General features: G+C 41.9%; 2 protein-coding genes across 2 annotated transcripts in view; one reads left to right on the top strand and one right to left on the bottom strand.

Moving 5' to 3' along the window:
* The window catches only part of LOC124014575 (collagen alpha-6(IV) chain-like), a 186653-nt gene extending 171058 nt beyond the window's left edge, over window positions 1-15595 (bottom strand). The window contains 3 exon segments of the mRNA XM_046329734.1: window positions 15003-15048; window positions 15227-15393; window positions 15525-15595. Coding sequence (XP_046185690.1) covers window positions 15003-15048; window positions 15227-15237 — 57 coding nt within the window. The 5' untranslated portion in view covers window positions 15238-15393; window positions 15525-15595.
* Window positions 15596-16379: 784 nt separating this feature from the next.
* LOC124013668 (collagen alpha-5(IV) chain-like) overlaps window positions 16380-24623 on the top strand; it is a 97933-nt gene continuing 89689 nt past the window's right edge. Inside the window, 1 exon segment of the mRNA XM_046328042.1 lies at window positions 16380-16675. Coding sequence (XP_046183998.1) covers window positions 16586-16675 — 90 coding nt within the window. The 5' untranslated portion in view covers window positions 16380-16585.

Here is a 24623-nt window from a genome sequence, read left to right as displayed (position 1 = left end):
CTATAAGTTGAGCAACTGAAAGCATCTAGGACTTATGTTAACTTTGATTGTGTTCAATGAAAATTATAGACCTTCTAAACTTTGAGTGCTTCAGTGAGCAGGCCGTTCTAATCAACCTGGCCTGAGTATCCTGGAAGGATACTGACCTCATTCCGTCAGTAGAGGATGCCTGGTTATTCTTTAAAAGTGCTTTCCTCACCATCTTAAATAAGCATGCCTGATTAAAAAATATAGAACCAGGAACAGATATAGCCCTTGGTTCACTCCAGACCTGACTGCCCTTGACCAGCATAAAAACATCCTGTGGCGTACTGCATTAGCATCGAATAGTCCCCACGATATGCAACTTTTCAGGGAAGTTAGTAACCAATATACACAGGCAGTTAGGAAAGCAAAGGCTAGCTTTTCAAACAGAAAATTGCATCCTGTAGCACAAATTCCAAAAAGTTCTAGGACACTGTAAAGTCCATGGAGAATAAGAGCACCTCCTCCCAGCTGCCCACTGCACTGAGGCTAGGAAACACTGTCACCACTGATAAATCCACGATAATCAAGAATTTCAATAAGCATTTTTCTACGGCTGGCAATGCTTTCCACCTGGCTACCCCTACCCCGGTCAACAGCTCTGCACCTCCCACAGCAACTTTCCCAAGCCTCCCCCATTTCTCTTTCACCAAAATCCAGATAGCTGATGTTCTGAAAGAGCAGCAAAATCTGGACCCTCTACACAGACGACACCGTTCTGTATACTTCTGGCCCTTCTTTGGACACTGTGGACACCTCCAGATGAGCTTCAATGTCATACAACTCTCCTTCCGTGGCCTCCAACTACTCTTAAATGCAAGTAAAACTAAGTGCATGCTCTTCAACCGATCGCTGCCCACACCAGCCCGCCCGCCCAGCATCACTAATCTGGATGGTTCTGACTTAGAATATGTGGACAACTACAAATACCTAGGTGTCTGATTAGACTGTAAACTCTCCTTCCAGACTCACGTTAAGCTTTCTTCACTCATGCTGCCAAACACACCCTCGTAAAACTGACTATCCTACTGATCCTTGACTTTGGCGATGTCATTTACAAAATATCCTCCAACAATCTACTCAGCATCCATACGTTTTGTCACCAAAGCCCCATATACTACTTACCACTGTGATCTGTATGCTCTCGTTGGCTGGCCCTCGCTTCATATTCGTCGCTAAACCCACTGGCTCCAGGTCATCTATAATTATTTGCTAGGTAAAGCCCCACCTTATCTCAGCTCACTGGTCACCATAGCAGCACCCACCCATATGCATGTGCTCCAGCAGGTATATTTCACTGGTAACCCCCAAAGCCAATTCCTACTTTGGCCGCCTTTCTTTCCAGTTCTCTGCTGCCAATGACTGGAACGAATTGCAAACATCACTGAAGCTGGAGACTCATATCTCCCTCACTAACTTTAAGCTTCAGCTGTCAGAGCAGCTTACAGGTCATTGCACCTGTACATAGCCCATCTGTAAATATACCATCCAACTACCTCCTCCCTGTATTGTTATTTATTTTTTTGTTGCTCCTTTGCACCCCAGTATCTCTACTTGCACATTCGTCTTCTGCACATCTATCACTCCAGTGTTTATTAGCTCAAATGTAATTACTTCGCCAGTACGGCCTATTTATTGCCTTAGCTCCCTTATCTTACTTCATTTGCACACACTGTATATATACTTTTCTATTGTGTTATTGACTGTACCTTTGTTTATTTCATGTGTAACCCTGTGTTGTTGTTTGTGTCGCACTGCTTTGCTTTATCTTGGCCAGGTCGCAGTTGTAAATGAGAACTTGTTCTTAATTGGCCTTCCTGGTTAAATAAAGGTTATTTTTTATTTTCTTTTAAATGCAGCTTGCATCATTATCGGCAAGTGACTTGATGCCTACTGTGCCACAGCGATTTAGAATTGTTAAATGGAAGTGACAAGTGTGTTGATATAATAGTGTAATGCACCGTTTAGAGGATTCAGAGAGTTGACTGTCAACTTATGAAGACCAGAGGCAACCAATTATCTCTTAATCAATCACTAACATCCAATTCTAATCCTTACATTCGTCCCCTCTGACCTAGAAATGTCCTTGTTTCTTAATTTCAAGAGACATTATTTAGTTGTACAATATTGACATACTTTATATGTAATTACAAAAAACCTATCCTGATAGTCATAAGAAAGCTTAGACATGGAAAAAGCATGTTTTGTTTCTCTTCTGAAAAATACACACATTATTTTATATTTTAACAACAAATGCCACTGACAAAATATTTCAATAGCACAAAACACCAACAGTGTAAATGAAACATTTAGTCTGTATAATATCTTATCTTCTTTTTACACACTCAAAATGTAGTTATTTTTTCTTCTTGAACCACCAAAGTCCACGAGGGTGGTCTGGTAGTCTCATGTGCAGATCACATGCACACCACAGGACCATGGCTGTGCGCACACTCATCCTCAAGACCTACATCTGTGGAGGCTCCTCAGTGAATTTCTTAAAAATCAAAATAGTGAAATAGTGAATCCTTTTTAGATGAAACTACATTAAATATATTCACGTAACCAAATAATCGGTTAGAACACACTGTTTGCAATGAAGGTCTACAGTAGTCTCAGCACTGTAGGGTAGCATCATAGTGTAGCCGGAGGAGAGGTATCTTCCTTCCTCCTCTGGGTACAGTGACTTCAATACAAAACCTAGGAGGCTCATGGTCTCACTCCCTTACATAGACTTACACTGTAACTTCTGGAGGATGTTCTCCAACCTATCAGAGCTCTTGCAGAATGAACTGACATGTTGTCCAACCAATCAAAGGATCAGGGAATGAATCTACTACTAAAAGCACAAGCTACAGCTAGCTAGCACTTCCTTGCATAAAGTGTGGTGAGTAGTTGACTTAGAGAGAGAAAGACAATAGTTGAAAAGTTTTGAACAAATTAATTTGTTCCAAAATTAAGGAGACACAAGAGAAAGAGAAAGAGAGAGAGCTAGCTATATTTGGTTGTATTTTTTATTTGTGTAACTTTCACTTAGCTAGCAAATGCAGCCAGAGAGTTTAGCCTACTTAATTAAACACCCGGCTCAAACAGATTAGGATGCTATGTTAATTAGCTGGCTATGGCTATCCAACACTGGAACTCCTTCAAGTCAAGCTACATTTTTAGTTGTATTAATTATTGCCACCGGGGTCTGCTGGTGTACCTTTTAAACTGCTTATGCAGCTAGTTTAGCCTATTTAAACACCTGTCTCAAACAGAGAGGGATGCTATGTTAGCTAGCTGGCTATGGCTATCCAGCACTGGAACTCTTTCAAGTCAATGTAAGATTTTGGTTTTATAAATGTATTGCCACTAGGACACGCCGGTGTAACTGCTAAACTGATTTCTGACTGTACACTGCACTGCATGAATGTAGCCGTAGGTTAACAAACGTGTTAGTTCTAGTAGTTCTAGTTGACTATGATGTGACAATGATGTTGTCTGTGTGTAGCGGTTAGCGGTCATGATATGAAGGTTTGGCTTGGAAAGGTTTTTTCGCCTGATGTGTTGTGCACTGAAGTCCACAAGTGAAGGGAAAAGGTGAGAGGAGGAGAATGGCGAGAAGGAATTATATGTACAACGAGCTAAAGGATCATGCTGTTTTTATGTGGCTGCTATGAAAGTGAACTGTTTGGAAGCTTCACCGACTGGCAACCCCGACCGACGAGCTTGGCGGATACCAGAACGCTACCTGCCTGAATGCATAGTGCACTGTAAAGTTTGGTGGAGGAGGAATAATGGTCTGGGACTGTTTTTCGTGGTTCAGGCTAAGCCCCTTAATTCCATTGAAGGGAAATCTTAATGGTACAGCATACAATGGCATTCTAGATTATTTCGTTCTTCCAACTTTGTGACAACAGTTTGGAGAATGCCCTTTCATGTTTCAGCTTGACAATGCCCTCGTGCACAAAGCACGGTCCATACAGAAGGTTTGTTGAAATTGTTGTGGAAGAACTTGACTGGCCTGCACAGAGCCCTGACCTCAACCCCATCGAAACACCTTTGGGATGAATTAAAACGCCGACTGTGAGCCAGGCCTAATCGCCCAACATCAGTGACCAACCTTACTAATGCTCTTGTGGTTGAATGGAAGCAATATCTAGTGGAAAGCCTTCCTAGAAGAGTGGAGGCTGTTATAGCAACAAAGGGGGGACCAACTCCATATTAATGCCCATGATTTTGGAATAAGATGTTCAATGAGCAGATGTCCTTGTACTTTTGGTCAAGTAGTGTATCGCTCTATTATGTGTGGCTATACTTTGGAACAGATTTCCAAAATTAAATAACTTGGACCGGATTTTATGGTCTTTTTACAGTCTTTGATTTGTGGATCCAAATAAAATCACCTGTGGGACGCAAGTTGGGGAACCTTGCCATAGGAGACCGCTTTGAATAACCCTTTTTGGTTCCAGGTAGAACCCTTTTGGATTCCATGTAGGAACTTTTCCACGGAGGGTTCTACGTGGAACGAAAAAAGGGTTCTCGCTGGAACCAACAAGGTGGTTATCCTATGGGGACAGCTGAAAAAACCTTTTGGCACCATTTTTTCCTAAGCGTTTATAGGCCCTGGTCAAAAGTAGTGCACTATAAAGGGAAGAGAGTGCTATTTGGGAGGCAGCCTGTGAATGACCTTATCCATCAGTGGAAAGGATAGCTCAGAGAATAAGGTAAGAGAGGGAAGGAGGGATGAACAGAGGAGGGATGATGTAGCCGGCTGGGTGGATTACCTGGCCTGGCATGAGCTGGGGAACAAGGGATGAAATGAGACGAATAGTGGGATGGAAAAAGGGAGGGAGGAAGTCAAATTACAGGGGGAAAAGAAGGGAACACACAGAGGGAGGGTTCTACATGGCTGATTACATTGATACAGGTCTATCAGCTGCACCATAGTGTGTGTGTGTGTGTGTGTGTGTGTGTGTGTGTGTGTGTGTGTGTGTGTGTGTGTGTGTGTGTGTGTCCCCTAAATGATGGGTTGTGTTGTGGCTGGATCCTCCTAGCTCCTAGCTTTATACAAGGCTGTCTGTGGTTATAATGCTTTATTACATGCTATAAACACACACATTAACATTTCTGAAGTCTTACCATAAGGTTTATAATGCAGTTGCCTCTCTATAGCCAACTTTAGCTATATATAAATATATATATAAATAAATAAAAACAAACCGACCAAAACAAAACTGGACCGGCACAGACCTAAAAACAAAAGTACTATAATTTGATAGTTTCCTAACAGCAATTTTTTTACTGAGTCCTCTTTTACTGCTGTCTGCTATGTTGGTCTCAATACGTTAGTCTCTGAAGTATATGGCCATTGTCCAATAAAAATCTTTGTAACTGACTTTAGTCTACCTAGGGCAAAGAAGAGAAGAATAGTTTCCCTTGCACAGGCACTGTACTTTTTATATTGGTTATGAATCGTATTATGGTAAAATGATTGAAGTAATGATGTTGTAGGGATCATAAGGATCATCAAAGTAAAGATGGAACAGATCTGTTGGTTTAGCTTAAAAACAGGCCTATAGGGGGATCTATTGAGGCCACGTAAACTATCTACTGAAACACAAAGAGAGAGTGGGAGAGAGAGAGAGACAAACTCTGCCGGGAGGGGTGGTGGTGCCGAGAGATAGAGGGAGAAGGGGGAAAATGGCCAGAGGGTCGCTGGCATTAAGAGAGAAAAGACTAGGCATGTCCGACAAGCTAAGACAACACTTCCACCCAAAACCAAAATGGCGTCCCACCTCACTCACTGGCAAGAATAAATCAAATCAAACTTTGTCACATGCGCCGAATACAACAAGTGTAGACCTTACCATGAAATGCTTACTTACAAGCCCTTAATAACCAACAGTGCAGTTCAAGAAGAGTTAAGATATTTACCAAATAAACTAAAGTAAAAATAATAAAAAGTAACACAATAACAAGGCTATACACAGGGGGTACTGGTACCGAGTCAGTGTGTGGGGGTACAGGCTAAAGGTAATTTGTACATGCCGGTGTCACGCCTTGGTCATTGTATCTTGTGTTTTTGTTATATGTTTGGGTAGGCCAGGGTGTGACATGGGTTTATATGTTGTATTTCGTATTAGGGTGTGTATTAATTGGGAGTGTGTATTATTAGGGGTGTGTCTAGTTAGGCTTGGCTGCCTGAGGCGATTCCTAATTGGAGTCAGCTGATTCTAGTTGTCTCAGATTGGGAACCATATTTAGGTAGCCTGAGTGCGCGTTGTATTTCGTGGGTGATTGTACCTGTCTTTGTGTTAGTCACCAGATAGGCTGTATTAGTTTCACTCGTTTGTTGTTTTGTATTCTCAGTTATTTCATGTACTGCATTTTCTTCATTAAAAGTCATGAGTAACCTACACGCTGCATTTCGGTCTGACTTTCTACAAACAACAGACCAAGATCATTACAGCCGGTAGGGGTGAAGTGACCATGTATAGATAATAAACAGCGAGTAAAAGCTGTTAAGGAGCCTTTTGGTCCTAGATTTGGTGCTCCGGTACTGCTTGCCGTGCAGTAGCAGATAAAACAGTCTATGACTAGGGTGATTGGAGTCTATGACAATTTTATGGGCTTTCCTCTGACACCGCCTATTATATACTGTAGGTCCTGGATTGCAGAAAGTTTGGCCGCAGTGGTGTACTGGGTCATATGCACTGCCCTCTGTAGTGCCTTATGGTCAGATGCCGAGCAGTTGCCATACCAGGCGGTGACGCAACCGGTCAGGATAATTTAGGCAGGTTACCTTAGCTTCCTTGGATACATGGACTATGGTGGTCTGCTTGAAACATGTAGGTATTACAGACTCAGGGAGAGGTTGAAAATGTCAGTGAAGGCACTTGCCAGTTGGTCTGCACATGCTTTGAGTACACGTCCTGGTAATCCATCTGGCCTGGGCCTGTGGCTTTGTGAATGTTGACCTGTTTAAAGGTCTTTGTCACATCGGCTACCGAGAGCGTTATCACACAGTCATCCAGAACAGCTGGTGCTTTTGTGCATGCTTCAGTGTTGCTTGCCTCGAAGCCAGCATAACAGGCATTTAGCTCATCTGGTAGGCTCACGTCACCTTTTCAAAGCTGCTTCAAGGGCACAGATAGATACAGGAGACAGTAAGAAGAACACCCCTTCCCTCTCTTCCCCTTTTCACCTTTTTCTAAAGTGTGATAAACAAACCTTAAGAAGAAGGAATGTTAAGCCACGACCCCACCAATTACGCGCCAGCACTCAGCTTTTGTGTTATACTGAACTCTGACCTTGGATTTACCTCAACCAATAAGGGGACAAGCTGACACTGTTCTGTAGAGAGGTTTGATATTTGAAACGATGCCAGTGTGGGACATTCACCATGCAACCACTAGAACTACAACTGGAAGATGTATGTTTTTTTCAATGGTTCTAAAGGAGAAAACATACCAACATTGCACTGATTCAGGTGCTAGCTAACAGACAAAATCCAAGATCTGATGTGCTCCTATCAGTGATTTAGATGTGATAAACACGGCTAAAAACACAAATAAAGTGTCATCACCGTTCCACCCCGACACACATTTGTTGGATGGTTTTAACCTTCATTGTGTTTATACTGCACAGAGAGGGCATTGCAACACATTCCTGTGTCTCTGCAGGTATGACTTGTCATCCTATCCCACACACTGTCTGTTTTATAGAAGTCAGTAACGATTCAAGACAGCAAGGGTAGCCTCTCTCATGACAGCTTTGCAAAGTCAAACTATGGTTATCACCTTAACATTACAAACACAAAGTATAAAATATAAGATCTGGTGGATATTCCCATTCACAATGTATTAATGACAGAGCGAGTGGAGTGTGCAATGGAACAGAGCATGAGACTAGTTATAGTTAGTGGGTATGGGTATTGCATTCCAGAGAGAATACTATAGATATCAAGAAAGCCAGTCAGCTGATTATTGACAAGTTTTTCCAACACTTTTGATAAACAAGGCAAAATAGAAATAGGCCTATAACAGTTAGGATCCGCTTGATCACCCCCTTAAATAAAGGACGAACCAGGTCTGCCTTCCAAGCAATGGGAACCTCCCCAGAAAGGAGAAACAGATTTAAAAAAGTCAGAGATGGGTGCAAATCAAATCAAATTGTTTGGGGACAGACTTGGTGGAGACAACGGAGCACTGAAGGTGATCCTTGCCACTCCCACACCTTTGGAAGATCTGTCTTGCCGAAAAAAAGTTATTACCAGAAAGGTTAACATAAGTATTCAAAACACTCTTCCTTAACCACGTCTCAGTAATGACCAATACATCTGGATTGGAGCTGTGAACCCACACTTCCAATTGATCCAGTTTAGGTAATAAGCTTCTTGTGTCAACGTGCAGAAACCCAGGCTTTTACGAGAGCAGAAATCAGTGAAGCAGATATCAGAGCACTAGTCAGAATTGGGGTTAGCAACAGTAGATGGGCTAGGGTGTACATGCACATTTCCAGATATCATCAACAGTAATACAATCAAGGCACGGCATAGTACAGGGAGAGCTCTGCAGTGCTGATTTATGACATCTGCATGTGCATCAGATGGCAACAAGATCATATTGTACAGCGATTTCATCAGGTAACAATAAACATTAAACACCGGATCTCTCTCTCTCACACACACACACACACACACACACACACACACACACACACACACACACACACACACACACACACACACACACACACACACACACACACACACACACACACACACACACACACACACACACACACACACACACACACACACACACTGCTCGGCTGCCTACACTTTGGCTTTTGCATTTCAAAACAGATGATCTCAAAAGTGTTTTAAAATATATTTTCCTTCTTTATTATTTTCACTTAGCCCTGCCAGACATATTTTTTTGAAACCGTTGCTTTTTTTCCTACCACTTTGAACATTCAGATCTTCATGTTTTTAGGAAGTCACCGCTAAGAACTGAACCTTCCTAAATAGCTGTTCCGAGCACATAAATGTCTCCTATTTTGTTTAACCCCAGGGAGCATATATTAACCCTCAAAAAAACCTGTGACTATCTCAACCATTTAAGGTCATTTAGATTTAGGTCTGCAAGTGTTACCTCTGGCGTTTTTTACCCTTCACTGAAATACACACACAAACACACACACACGCCATTGGGCACCTACAGCCTTCTATTGCATTCCACCCCCTTGGGCCATGCATATCCACACAGGGAGTAGGGGAGGGTGAGGAGAGGGTGGGGGTAGGAACCACAAATCAAAAGTAATCAGTTAGTGGAGGAATGTTCTACACTCGTTCTACACTCTACACTTGTAGAAAAAAGTGTTCCAAAATAGTTATTCGGCCTCTGAAAGGGTTCTACATGCAACCCAAAAGGGTTCTACATAGAACCAAAAGGGTTCAACCTGGAACCAAACGGGTTCTACCTGCAACCAAAAAGGGTTCTTTAAAGGGTTCTCCTACTGGGGTCAGCCGAAGAACCCTTTAAGTTTCTAGATAGCACTTCTTTTTTTTTGTAGAGGTGACACCTGCGGAGAGGAAGAGACACTGACATGTTCTGCCAGGCAGCAAATTCCACCCGAGAGCGAGGGAGGGATAAGAGGGAGGGAGAGATAAAAGGGAGGGATGACAGAAAGGGGGGGGGGGCTGAGATAAAGGACAAAAGTATCAACATAAACATTCCGATGATGAGAGCAGAGCAGTGTGTTTGTGCACCTCCACAAACACACTCCCCGTGACTCCATGTGTCTTGAACAAGACACAGAATATACACACCTGCCTGTTGGAACTATTCCCCCGGAGACGAAGTTCAAAAAACTTTATCCATATCATCTGAGTGATTTAATTCCTAACAACACTGCAACATGACGGATGGACGTGTAAACAGACCGATAGGAATATAAACTCCCGATTCAAAGGAATTACAATTTCGGGTTTTATGAAGCCTTTATAAACCCTTCAAGAGACCTTCATAGATGCTTCACGAGTCATTCATAACCAAATGTCATACTAGAGGTTGTAAGTGTCACATGTTCAGTAAGGACCCAACAAGTAAAAGTGACAATCTATCTTACGATAGGTGAGTCAAATGTTGATACGCTCTATCGGTGTTGATGTGGCCATGACGTGTCTGAGATATCTCCTATCTATTTGAAGAGAACTGGGAAGATAGCCAGACTGACGCTATCTTGACAATATCCCCATTCCATTTGTCACCTTTAGAAAACTCTCACTACTAAATATCTTTCTATGACATTCTGAGCAGTGGAGGGATGAACTCCCGTTTTCACTCAAACACCCTAGATGGCACTTTCTGCAGTTTAAAAATTTATATTTTAAAAAATCCTGTTCCTCCTGTCATGTAAACCTCGCCTTAATCTCACCCTCCTCCACCGCTCCTCTCCTTTCTTCATGGGTGTGTGAAAAACAGTTTGCCATCAGCTGCGTCAGACATCAGTCCAGCACTTCCTCCGTGGAGTGTTCATAGACTCACTCAAATTGAATTTATGCTTATCAAAGTCTGATTTGGCTCGTTCGAACAGAAGTGTGTGACTGTGTGAAGACACTGTGTGACCCTGTGTGAGTGTGTCAGTGTTATCTCCAAACCCTGTGGATAGGGGTGTGATAAAGACATGTTATCTGTCTGCAGTAGCAGGGAGAGAGACGGACGGATAGGGGAGAGGGATGTGAGAGAGGAGATAGAGAGGGGGAGGGTGGAGGGGAGGGGAAAGAAGAGAAAGAAAGAGAAATAGTGCGAGAGAGAGAGCGAGACAGCGAGAGAGAGAGAGAGAGAGAGAGAGAGAGAGAGAGAGAGAGAGAGAGAGAGAGAGAGAGAGAGAGAGAGAGAGAGAGCGAGACAGCGAGAGAGAGAGAGAGAGCGAGAGAGAGAGAGAGAGAGAGAGAGAGAGAGAGAGAGAGAGAGAGAGAGAGAGCGAGACAGCGAGAGAGAGACTCCTTACATGCTCCACCACCTCTCTCCGAGATAGCAAAGTCGTTCCCATCTCAACCCTACTCTATCTCTGGCTAGTCTGGTTAACCACATAAACTCCTCTAACCACACACACACACACACACACACACACACACACACACACACACACACACACACACACACACACACACACACACACACACACACACACACACACACACACACACACACACACACACACACACACACACACACACACACAGGATCTCTGGATACCTACCACAAAACTGTTACCATGGAGATGCCCACTGTCCCACTATTTAGAGGACCACCCAATGAAGTCATCCGTCACTCACTCAGGCCACACTCCCCAGGACAACAAAGAAGCAGGGGGTTGGACTAATGTATTGACTTACGCTTGATAGGCTGACCACCATTGAGGGTGGTAGTACAACAGCCAGGTCACCCGTGATACAAGTCAGTATTCGATGTCCGTCCATGTCTGAGGATGTCGGGAGATTACATGGAAACTGGCCACTAGGGTCAACAGTGAGCATTGTTACCTTCAAGTAGTTTCAGTTTTACTAGGTCGTTGTGGGAGGGGATGGCGGATGGGCATAAGCATCTGCCTCTGACTCTAGATGTTGCAAGTTCTAAGCCTCACTCAAGCCTTGAACATGACCTTAGTCATTCTGAGTTCATGCCTAACCTTAAGATTTCGGGGTTAACTTTAACTTAGATGACTCCGTTGACAATAAGGGATATAGGGAGGGACCTTTTTGTTATAATTAATCCCCATTAACTAACCCCAATACTAAACATTCTCAAGTGGAACCACAAGAGAAGGACCAGACTGACTGGGCAAAAGCCCAAAAACGTAGAAAAACAATACTTATGTACAGTGGCAAGCAAAAGTATGTGAACCCATTGGAATGACCTGGATGTCTGCATAGATTGGCCATAACATTTGATCTGATCTTCATCAAAGTCACAACAATAGACAAAAACTAATTAAACTGATAACACACAAACAAGTATATGTTTTCAGGTCTTTATTGAACACACTGTGTAAACGTTCCCAGTGCAGGGTGGGAAAAGTATGTGTACTGGTTTGTCAGCAATAACCGCAACCAAACATTTTCTGTAGTTGCGGATCAGACCTGCACAACCGTCAGGAGGAATTTTGGACCATTCCTCTTTCCAAAACTGTTTCAGTTCAGCAGTATTCTTGGGATGCCTGGTGTGACCTGCTCTCTTGAGGTCATACCACAGCATCTCAATCAGGTTGAGGTCAGGACTCTGACTGGGCCACCCCAGAAGGCGTATTTTCTTCTGTTGAAGCCATTCTGTTGTAGATTTACTTCTGTGTTTTGGGTTGTTGTCATGTTGCATCACCCAACTTCTGTTGAGCTTCAATTGGCAGTCAGATAGCCTTCCAATCCCCTGCAAAATGTCTAGATAACCTTGGGAATTTATTTTTCAGTCGATCGTAGCAAGCGGTCCAGACCCTGAGGCCCCAAACCATGATGCTCCCTCCACCATACTTTACAGTTGGGATGAGGTTTCGATGTTGGTGTGCTGTGCCTTTTTTCTCTCCACACATAGTGTTGTGTGTTCCTTCCAAACAACTAAACTGTAGTTTCATCTGTCCACAGAATATTTTGCCAGTAGCGCTGTGAAACATTCAGGTGCTCTTTAACAAACCTCAGACATGCAGCAATGTTTTTTTTAGACAGCACTGTCTCCTTCTGTGGTGTCCTCCCATGAACATAATTCTTGTTTAATGTTTTACGTATCGTATAATCGTCAACAGAGATGTTAACATGTTCCAGAGATTTCTGTATGTCTTTAGCTGACACTAGGATTCTTCTTAACCTCATTGAGCATTATGCGCTGTGCTCTTGCAGTCATCTTTGCGGGACGTTCACTCCTAGGGAGAGTAGCAACAGTGCTGAACTTTCTCCATTTATAGACAATTTGTCTTACTGTGTACTGATGAACATCAAGGCTTTTAGAGATACTTTTGTAACCCTTTCCAGCTTCATGTGAGTCAACAATTATTGATCTTCTGAGATCTCTTTGTTTCAAGGCATGGTTCACATCAGGCAATGCTTCTTGTGAATAGCAAACACATTTTGTGAGAGTTTTTTATAGAGCAGGGCAGTTCTAACCAACATCTCCAATCTCGTCTCATTGATTGGACTCCAGGTTAGCTGACTCCTGGCTCCAATTAGCTTTTGGAGAAGTCATTAGCCTAGGCGTTCACATACCTTTTCCAACCTACACTGGGAATGTTTAAATGGTGTATTCAATATAGACAAGAAAAATACAATAATTTGTGTGTTGTTAGTTTAAGCACACTGTCTATTGTTGTGACTTCGATGAAGATCAGATCAAATTGCAGAACCAATTCATGCAGAAATCTACGTAATTCCAAAGGGTTCACATACTTTCTCTTGCCAATGTATCTACCCTTTCAGCTGCTTGTAGTGACACACACACTGTTTTTGTCTTTAGAATAGACTGTTTCAATCATGCAGGGTGTAGATCGGCTAAATACTCTAGCATGATGAGGAAGTCTGCTTGGGACCGGGAGACTTGGTTAGTTCACAGAGGAACCATCACCTAGGCTTTAACTCATGAGGTCAATTCTCCCTTAGCTATAATGGTTGCTTGGAATGTGTGTGTCTCAGTCTTAGTACAAAGACCAGGGCATCAAGAGTTAATTTTGCAATCACACCTTCAACGAAAGTTGCTTGTAAATGTTGTATGTGTTGATGAATTACCAGTAAATCAGAAGAATGAATGAATTTCTAAGAAAGTGTAAACTATGACTTTAAAACGAGCCTATAATCATTATATTAGCTATAATCATCATTAAATCCTGATAACATGACCATACAAATTTGGGAGCACAAAAATCTAAGGAATATGGCAATACTGGTGGCTACATACTATTGTTGAAAGTATTGCAGTAAGTACAAACTTCACATGGGAATGTTCTTGAGAACAATTATTACAATGACATGTAGGCCTACACCGTACAGTGAAGGAATTGCTCTCAGGTGTGGCTGGAGTAATGGGTCGTCTTCATTGCGTTTTGAATATTCATAAGGGGCGGGGTTTAGAGCTTTCACAAATTTGAGCGGGCCTACCAAAAATGCAGTGATCTATTCCGTCCCAATTCCTCCTGAACAGACAGCATAAAAATGATTAAATAAATACTATTGTTGTAACTCATTCATGGGGATAAATTATGTACACTTTAACTCTGTAAATTATTTTAAAATGAGAATCATAATAATAGTAACAATTCCATCTCTACCGTCACTGTGTGATGTTGAAATAAAGAATACTTCCAAATGCGTAAAACTCAAATTATGCATGAAAAGTGAGTCAGCAATATGACTGGTGGGCTCTTGTAATCAGCGTTCAAAAGCATACAGACAGTGTCCAATAAACACAAAACAAATATTTAAATTCCCCCAAAAGAGGATGGGTGATTCTCTGAGAAGGCATTACCCAATGAATCCAGCATAAACCAGGCACACTGTGCAATGTCATAGACAAAACTGCAGAGAGCGAGAAAAAACGACACTGTGCGTGAATATGTTGTGAATTATTTACAATAATAATAATAATAATAAAAAAGTTTCTTCACATGTCGATATATATTTTTTAAATACATGTAGATGATGCAAGCGCCTGATATAAGCATTTGAAATAGCCTACATATAGCCCAAGGATATAGAATGTATAGACTGTGCGAGCACTCCACTCTGTGCAACAGAGCTGTGCATGTCCGTTAGTCTACACCGAGCCTGGTCATGCATGCTATTGTTTGCCACAAAGTTGCCCTAAATTCTACATCCCAGGCTTGCAAATGCAGCAATAGAAGAAGAAGAAAAACGTCAAGGCTGTAGCCGCATAATTTGTTTGAAGATTATTATACATGCGCACTTGATTCGAGAAGCACTAGAAGTTGAGGAAACACATCGCACTTACCCCGAGTGTTGCTTCTACTGCCCAGCTGACAGCGAGTACACAAATCCTATCAAATAAATAAACAATTATATATTCGTCTGCTTTTTCAAATAATCAAATTCGCAGGCCTAAAAACGTTGTAAGAAAGTATTCGCTCTATATAGTTGGCTATGCAGAACAGCTGATAAGCAATGTCAAACTATACCACTATGGCAACATATAATTTGTAGCTAAAATAAACGCACCAGAATTTCATTTTGAATCACGACTGGAAGAGAAAACTCAGGTAGTTTTCCTGTAGTGCTCCCCCAGTCCCGTCTTCCCTCCTCGCCGCCGCTACAAGTGCCTAGACGAGCTCATTGAAGAATCCAAAAAGCGTCTCTGTTTCGGGAAATACGAGAAGAGAGAGGCACTAGAAGTGCAATTTCAAAAAAAGGGGGTTAGAATCACGCACCAAACGGTTCTTTTCGTTAGCTACTAGTTCAAATAGTTAGGTAATTTCGTCGGTTTGCGCTATAAATTATAAGGAAAGTTTAAACTCACCAAAGTTCAGTTGTGAAAACGTTCGTCCCCCGCCGGACTTGTTTCACGCACCGCAACTGCTTCGCAGTGCATGAGAGCAGAGAAGAGAGGTGGGGCTTAGCCATGTCACTCATATTCCATAGCCTACCTTTACCCACTTGTTACCAGTTTAACGCACAAGTTAGAAAGCCCTATTAGCTAACACTATCACTACTCGAATAAAGTGATTACAAGCGAATTAAATGTTCTTTTGATGTTCCAATTCGATTAAATAGGAGATCAAATATACATTTCGTGTGACAGGCTATGAATGTTGAATGTTGAACGGTGAACGCTGAAAATACTTGTGATACCTTGAGGTTATATCTTGGGTTTGGATGCTTTTATAGGCCGAAAGATGGTAAAACTGCAAAAGAGGAGAAAAACGAATTAATAACTTGACCACTCGGCAAGAAAGGGGGATTTTTGTGGAATTGTCTACATAATTCCCTTATTCCCTGAACTTTCCAAAAACGCGTCAAGTATTCCCCTAAATCAGTATAGTAATGACATGCAACATGTTAGGATGACGTTTTAAACTGTCAAGTAAATATTTGAGCCTATGTAAAAACAGATGATTGTAACCTGAGGCAACGAAAAATTGTCCCGACACTGGTGAGTGTATGTTTGCAACTGTAAAAAAAAAAAAGAGATCTACAACTACTTATTAGTTGTATATCTTAGCATACAAACAAAACTATCTTTCGTTTTGGGGGGGTTTGTTTGAAAGTTGTGGGATATTGCACAGTATATCGCACACAAGACCTGTTGAAGCAAGTGTCAGGGGCATGCGCATTGATCCAAAGTAGATCCGGCTGTAGCAGGCTGGCAAGTCGATAGAGGAAAAAGTCAGTCAGGGGTTTGCAGAAGCGAACGGTCCCACGACTGGAAAGCTCGGAGTCGCCACAAGAATCTGTCTACTGCGTTCTGAAAATTATTCTGTTCTTTAGCCGAGTTAGCAGAAGAACATGACAATTCTCTGATGTGTTTTTTTTGGTAGAATTTGTCAATGTTTAGTTGAGGCAGAATTGTTAAAAATAAAAATGAATAAAAACTTGAAGAGTCTGCGAAATCTCGCGGTGGGGTTGGTGCTCGTAACCCTGTGTATCGTGGTCCAGGAGTCGGAATCAGCGGTGAGTAGCCAGCCTACAATTACTTTCACACACTTGTCGATGTATTTCTAATGAAATCTAACCAACTCAAACCGTTAAAACAGCGACAGGTTGCTTCAAACGGGCCGGACTCCAAACCCACCCGCGTCTTGTTGGCGAAAGTGTATAAATAGAAGGCATACTTTATAACAAGTGTTCATTTTCTGCCCCAGGTCTAATAATAAGTCTCATGTTGTAGCCTACTTTTACCAAAAATGTTTTTTAAAACTTTCATTGCATGAATAATTATAATAATTATATATTTACACGGATGGTCCGTGTGTTATTATAGCGCTATTGCACAGTTATGAACAAGCTCCATTCCAGGGACCATTTGTCCGCGTTCGTTTTGTAGTTGTTCAGAGTTCTGAGGGAAGGAGTGCGGGCCACCGGAGCCCGGCTGTAGCGCACATACATTTTTTTCTAGATCTGTTCTGCACCGGCCGACTGGCAAGACGCTGTGCATTTTCCTACTTTTTGTCCATTCATGTCAGTGGAAAATATTTTCTTGCAAGAAATTTGGCTGTGGCCCTCCTTGTAGAGTGGACACGGTTACAATGTGCACAGTTGCGATTATGTAGCCTGTTTCTTTTGTATTTTTTTTTTTTGGGGGGGGGTGCCATTTAAATTGAACGTTGAATAGAACATTGCAAGTAGAGAGAATGAGTGTTTTGCGTTGCTTGTTAAAAAGTGAGAGTTAACATTATCCGCTGTCACTGAGTATTGGGGCGCATCACATCACACATGATGTCCAAGGTTACAACGTTTGAATGTTTTACCCCCAAAACTCCTCCATGTCACAGGTACTCAATGAACGCATGTGATATTAAACAACAACCTATTTTACATGACACAAAGTTGACATTAAAGGGACTCAAATTAAAAGTTAATTTATACAATTTATTTATTCATCGGGTAGTAGTAGTAGCAGTGTATGCATCAGTATTTCTATTTAGTCATAAACCATATTAATAGTCATTAATTCATTGGTAATTTGCTCCTAATTAACATAAATTAGCAAATGCTCTTCACAGTGAGTATGCAGGGAGCTTTGTTTATTTTCCACCTGAAAAAGCAACAAAATAACTTTTTTGTCCCGGAACAATTCAATCAATGCTTAAATGCATTTCAACGAGACAGTGACACCCAGGAAGTCAAAATCAACATGTAGACATTCTCTCTCTCTCGCTCGCTCTCTCTCTCTCTCTCTTGCTCTCTCTCTCTCTCTCTCTCTCTCTCTCTCTCTCTCTCTCTCTTGCTCTCTCTCTCTCTCTCGTCAAAAATCTAAGTATAACAGTACTTTACTTTCCTATGGAAATTAATATCCTATTTCATTCATATTGATAACACACTCATTGCTCACTGCACTCACAAAGTCAGACACAACCGGCGCTGCTCTCATGCAGTGGAGAGAGTGAACTGAACTAGCCTTCTCAGGTGAGATACCGAGGTGTGGCTAGCTGTCAGAGCTGGAGGCAGAACAGAGACAGCTAACCCTACAGTAGTACCATCGACTACAGCAATAAGCTATGCAACGAACCACTGACACAGGGTAATAAATCACCAGCTTATGGGTAAGTTTAGTACCGAGGTCAGGTTTAATTAGGGCCAATCTGATTCTAGATCTGTGGTTGACGTCCGAGCGCCTTCCACTTCCCAGAGTGTCATTGTTGTCAAGGAGTTTCAAACAGAGGTGGCAGGAATGATGGACTCGTCCCTGTGCTCTGATTGGAGAGAGAGTACCACTGTCTCTCTGGAATGTGCTTTATGTAGGGAACGGACCGCCCCTAGAGAGAGGGAGAGGGAGAGAGAGAGGTAAAGGAGGGAATAAAGACAGAGAGGGAGGAGAGATGTAGTAAAGGGTCAATGAAGAAGATAGAAATAACTCGGGGACGAGGAAAGAGAAGAGAGGACAGGAATGGAACAGAAAGGGAATATAGAGGAGGAGATGTAAGGAGTTCTGAAGGAAGAGTACAAGTAGAAAGCTATGGAGGACACGAGGGACAGTATTGCCACCTTGCCAGAGAAGACTGACGTGTGTTGTGTCTTCGGTGAGCATGTGGAATCCTATGTCTGTTCACAGTGCAGGAGAAAGAGTATGAGGGAGAAAGAGAGAGGGGGGGGAGATGGAAGGAGAGAGAGAACGAGAGGTGCTAGGAAAGAGAGAACGAGAGGAAGGGAGATGAGAGAATTTGACTTCAGTCAAGTCGGGCCTCCCTATATCTACTTACTGTAAGAACTAAATGTGTTTGGCAGCAGGCGTGCATCTCAGTGGGAATGGATGGACCATTAGAGTTCTCTCCTCTATGTGTGGACCAACTGACTTATTTCTGCATGTAGTGTCCTTAAAGCTTTTTTCCCCCTCCGTGTGTGATATGAGAAGAGTTGGGTCGCATCCCAAATGGCACCCTATTCCCTATAGGGCTCTGGTCAAAAGTAGTGAACTATATAGCGACTAGGGTCAGTGTGTGATATACGAAGAGATACATACGTTCAGGGTAGTTCCTACCAGGCCCTAGTTAAAAGTAGTGCACTATGTAGGGAATAAGGTGCTGTTTGGTACACACACTAAATGAAAGCTCAGCTCACCATGTAGGCTATTGAAGTTCAATGCATACTGAAAAGTAGGTGTTTTGATGGGTTTTGGTGGAGGTTATTATATGAAGAACCTTGTTCCTCTAGAAATGCCCACATGTGACTGTGAACACGCCATTTCTTTCTCTCTCTCTCTCTCTCTCTCTCTCTCTCTCTCTCTCCGAAGTCATTCCCATTGGGTTCCCTTGGAATTCCTATTCCACTCAGCGTTCCCAAATCCCATGTCCCTCAATGTGCCCCTCTAGTGGAGGGTGTGTGTATTGGTCATCTGACCTGGAATTCATACACTGTATGGTGACTGAATTTGCTTTGGAATTCTGGAAATTGGATTAGTGTAACTACCCTCCCCCCTCTTTTCTCTCTCTCTCAGTCTCTGTCCCTCTCTCTTACTCTTTAGCTCCCTCCCTCCCCCTTTCTCTCCATGGCACTACCATTCCTCTTAAATATGTTTTTCATGATCCAAATCAGTGTCTATTGTGAGGCTTTGTAAATAGTATGCTTATTGTTATTTTGTATATTGTTCACTCTCTAGTAATAACAGACTCATTCCGTACATTGCAGTTTCCTGGCTTAGTCATTGGTAGCCCATGCTCTTATATGAGTGTGTATGGATAGCCATCTCCAGTTTTCAGCTGTAATTTATAACATAGCGGTCTGCTTTGAACCTGTCATACCCGAGAGCACCTCTATTCCCTATTCCTTCAAAGGGCACAGGGGTGTGAATAATGAGGGAACAGGGGGCACACACACACACCTCAGAGGTGACCCCTGTCACAGGTGGAGTTAGTGTAGCGTAGCCTCTGCCTGTCTCTGCCTCTGTCTCTCTCTCTCTATCATTATGGCTAGCTAGCATCTGTATGTATGGGTGTGTATAGCCATACCCACCACCTCAGAGTGGAAATCCCAGACAGCCTCCCAATGGTAGAGAGGTGAAAGGAGAGGGAGAGGGGTAAAGGAGGGCGTGAGGGCTGTTGAGGGGTAAGGAAAGCAGGCTCCCTGTTCTCTCTTCTCTCACGTTTTTCTCTTTAGTTTCTTTAATCATTGCTCTTTTTCTCCGTTGGCTTTCGATGCCGCTCTCTCTCTTTCCCTTTCGCCCCCCTCCCTTTTCTTCCCTCTCTCCTGGAAGGCATGCAAATTCCATCTTTATCTCACCTGCTGGGAGGAGGGAAGGAGAGAGGAAAGGAGGAGAGGAGGGCCTCACCACCCCTTTCACAGGCAGCCGGCGCAAGCCAACGGGTTTTAAAAACACACAAACACATTCAAGACTTGCGTACACACATACCCATGTTGCTCTCTTTCAATCTCAGTTTTGATGGGTAGGCAAAAAACAGTGGTGGAAAAAGATCCCAACTCTCATACTTGAGTAAAAGTAAAGATACCTTAATAGAAAATGACTCAAGTAAAAGTGATAGTCACCCAGTAAAATACTACTTGAGTAAAAGTCTAAAAGTATTTGGTTTGAAATATACTTATGTATCAAAAGTAAATGTAATTGCTAAAATATACTTCAGTATCAAAAGTGCAAGTATTATTTATAATTATTATTTTCTTATTTTAATATACGGATAGCAACACTCAGACATCACTTACAAATGAAGCATGTGTTTAGTGATTCCTCCAGATCAGAGGCAGTAGGCGTGGGCATCGATGTTCTCTTGATAATTAACTAGGGATGCACGATATATCGGTGAACATATCGGAGTCGGCCGATATTAGCTAAAAACGCCGATGTTAAAAACCTATGTCAAAGCTGACGTGCATACCTATATAACGTAGGTACAGGATGTAATGACGCCACGTAAAATGTTGCGCAATACGTTCAACACAGCATTTCTAAACTAGCCCACAATGTCTGCTGTGTGGATCGAGCAGTCAACATGTGAACATTTCAGCGAGACAACTCAAAGGCGAAATCCATTAACGCCAAGATAATGGGATTCCTTGACAATCAACCGATCTCGGTCGGTTGTGGGTGATGTTGGCTTTTACCGAAGGGTCGAGCACCAGTACACATGTTGCCCTACCGGAGATACACAGTAATAGCGTCACTGCTATTACCGTCATAACATACTATGGGATGCCGTTTGGGTCTTTGCATGTCAAAAAGATACATGTCAAATAACACTATTTTAACGAGTTAAATAAGCTTTTAATTTGTCAAGTCAAATAACACAGTTCTATTATAGTGTTCTGAATTTGCATGTGCAAGCCAAGCATCACCACTACTATCAGTAGCCACGATGTGTTTATAATACCGCGTTGGTAATAAAGCATTATTTGTTTGACCGCAACTTCTGGGGAAGGTAGCTAGCTTTAGCTTGGTACCTAGCTAGCACCAATACAACCAGCCTGAAACAATGACTAGTAGAAACTGCAGTCATTTTAATTATTCTTAGCAATGATTTAGGAATCCTTGTGAGTAAGTATTAGCTAGGTAGCCACTCGTTGTTTGCCTGTTGAAATTGAACTTCAGTTCATTAAAAATAAATAGCCAACTAATTAACCCTGTTGCCCAAAGCTAATTTTATAAGCAGCCAGCTAGCTTCATCTGGCAAGTAAGGCTCGACCGGACTGGCTTATGTGTTGTGAAGCTAGCCACAATAAGGATTAGATTTGGCACAATAGTGGAATTTGCGGTTTGCCTTCAAAATAAAAGTACCAATTTGAAAGTGATGCAAGAAGGTTACAATTGGTAGAATTATGCCATATTTCGACTAGATAATGTTAAACAAGGTTTGAATGTGAAGCAATGAAGTGGGGTATCAGTCTACTCGATGACACACACAGAACACCACTGTGAAGAGTTTACGCAAATATTAACATTGTAGCGCTTATCGTGGGACTGTGACTGTGTGAAATCACCTCCCCAGTCAGCCTATTGCGTGTATTGACATTCATATTGCACTCTACAGCTTTACCTAAGGATTGGGGATCAATTAAATGTGGTATCAGTCTCCCCAATACCCAAAATATTTTTCCCCCCTTGGGAATTGTGTTCAATACACATACAGTAGGTTGACAATAAATATGGCTCAATTCACAGTTGCTTCAGAGTCCCGCAATAAGAGCTACGACGCTAATGTCACTGAGGAGACTGATACCCCATGTCATTGGTCCACAATCCATAGGTAAGGCTGTACAGTGAAATAAGTATGCCCCCAATGCAATTCTAAAGTATAATACATACAAAATGATTTCAACAGATTTTTGTCAAATTAACAAATTATTGTCTTTTGTGGATTTTATATAACAACATTCCAACCTCGTTTAGCATGATCTATTCAATTATGGCATAATTCTACTATGTGTATTCATTTGCATCACTGTCAATGACATACTTTTATTTTTAAGGCTTGCCGCAAAGTCCACTATTGTGGCTAATCCTTATTGTGGCTAGCTTCACATAGATGAGTCCGAACACCATTAATCAAATAAGAACTGTCTTATAAATTAGGGTTATTTTAGATTATGACATCTAGCCATATAGTTAGCTCGTTAATTATAGCTACTGAAACCATTTATGTTGTTTTGCTATGTTTTTGGGGAAGAACATTGATTGCATCCATGAGCTAGCTAGCTTTTTTTCATGACCAGCACTGTACATAGGTGCGCTAGACAACTTTACCAGCATCATTGCATACATATCGATGAATCGTTGTGACATGAAATACGAGTAATAGTGTAATCAATGTGTAATAACTACGTAAAAAAATGCATGAATGCGTTAAATTATTATGTGATGTGCAGTCATATTCAGTTCCTAATTGGTCAACAAGCTTATTTGACTCGTCAAATAGTGTAATTTGACACGCAAAGACCCAAACGGCGTTCCATAGTATGAGAAATCCTGGTTGAGAATGAAACGACTGAACAAATGAACAACGAAACAGCACAGCTGAAAGAAATAGGTTTTGATTATGTTTTACTGGTAATGGGGACATACGTAAATGCCAACAGAATAACGTTTTGGTCACTGTGTGTGTGTGTGACCTTTATTTAACTAGGGAAATAAGAACTAATTCTTATTTACGATGACGGCCTCACCCGTCCAAACCTGGACGATGCTAGGCCAATTCTGCTCCGCCCTATGGGACTCCCAATCACGGCCGGATGTGATACAGCCTGGATTCGAACCAGGGACTGTAGTGATGCCTCTTGCACTGAGATGTAGTGCCTTAGACTGCTGTGTCCATGTGTGTGTGTGTGTTAACTATTTAACTGTACTAGAATGCTTAAAATGCAGCTAAAGTTCTTAATATCGGTATCGGTATTGGTTTTTTTTTTGGCAAGGAAAATATTGGATATCGGTATCGGCCAAAAATGTAATATCGATGCATCACTAGAATTAACTAATTTTCCTGCCTTGCTAAACATTCTAAATGTAATGAGTACTTTTGCGTGTCAAGGAAATGTATGGAGTTAAAAGTATTTAATTTTCTTCAGGAATGTAGTGAAGTAAAAGTAAAAGTCGTCAAAAATATAAATAGTAAAGTAAAGTACAGATACCCCCAAAAACTACTTAAGTAGTACTTTCAAGTATTTGTACTTAAGTATTTTACACCACTGAGCAAAAGCATATAAATATATATTTTCTACATGACCACCAGTTTAAAGAACAAATCCAATTTCTTTGGATTGTTTTGGCGAGTAGAACACGTTCGGCTATATTGCTATTGAATATAGTGCCTGGAATGCATATTATCATCAATCTATACTGATTACAGGCAAGGCAAACAAGTGGGTGAAGTGGGTGAATGGTTAGGTTGCAATTCATTTTGACGTTTTTTTGCCGAGGAGATCTTAGTCGTGCGATTTTTTTTTTTACATCTTAACTGCAGATGTTTGGAGCAGTATTTCTCAATGAAAGTATGTGAACGACAACAAAGACTTTATTGAAGGTTCCCTGCTGTTGACCAATCACCGACCGAGAGGCGTAGACTTCGGCTCTGAACGGAAAAAAAACCCTCACTGAAGTCCGAAACAAAAATATCGTCACAATATATGCACAAACTCCTCCGAACTGTTTCGGCTGGGGAACACGCAGATGCCTCAATACCCGTCCCTTCAATTTCATGTTCTGTCTATCAACCTCTCCATTTTCTCTCTTTCCCTTTCTCCCCCTCACTCCCTTTCCCTCACTTTCCATCCTCCCATGGACCTACTTCTGCCTGTCATCCACAACCCTCCTTCTTTTGGAGAGCAGTGTAAACAGGGTTGTTTTTTAGGGACTGTTTACTTCAGTCTTTCTGTGTTTGGTCTAAGGATTTAGAAGTGGCCACACACACACACGCACGCGCACACACACATGCACGCACACACACACACGCACACACTC

Source organism: Oncorhynchus gorbuscha, linkage group LG25, assembly GCF_021184085.1.
Source record: "Oncorhynchus gorbuscha isolate QuinsamMale2020 ecotype Even-year linkage group LG25, OgorEven_v1.0, whole genome shotgun sequence".
Taxonomy (NCBI): Eukaryota; Metazoa; Chordata; class Actinopteri; order Salmoniformes; family Salmonidae; genus Oncorhynchus; species Oncorhynchus gorbuscha.
Note: the sequence above shows the minus strand (reverse complement) of the source record. Positions and strands in the feature narration are given on the sequence as shown.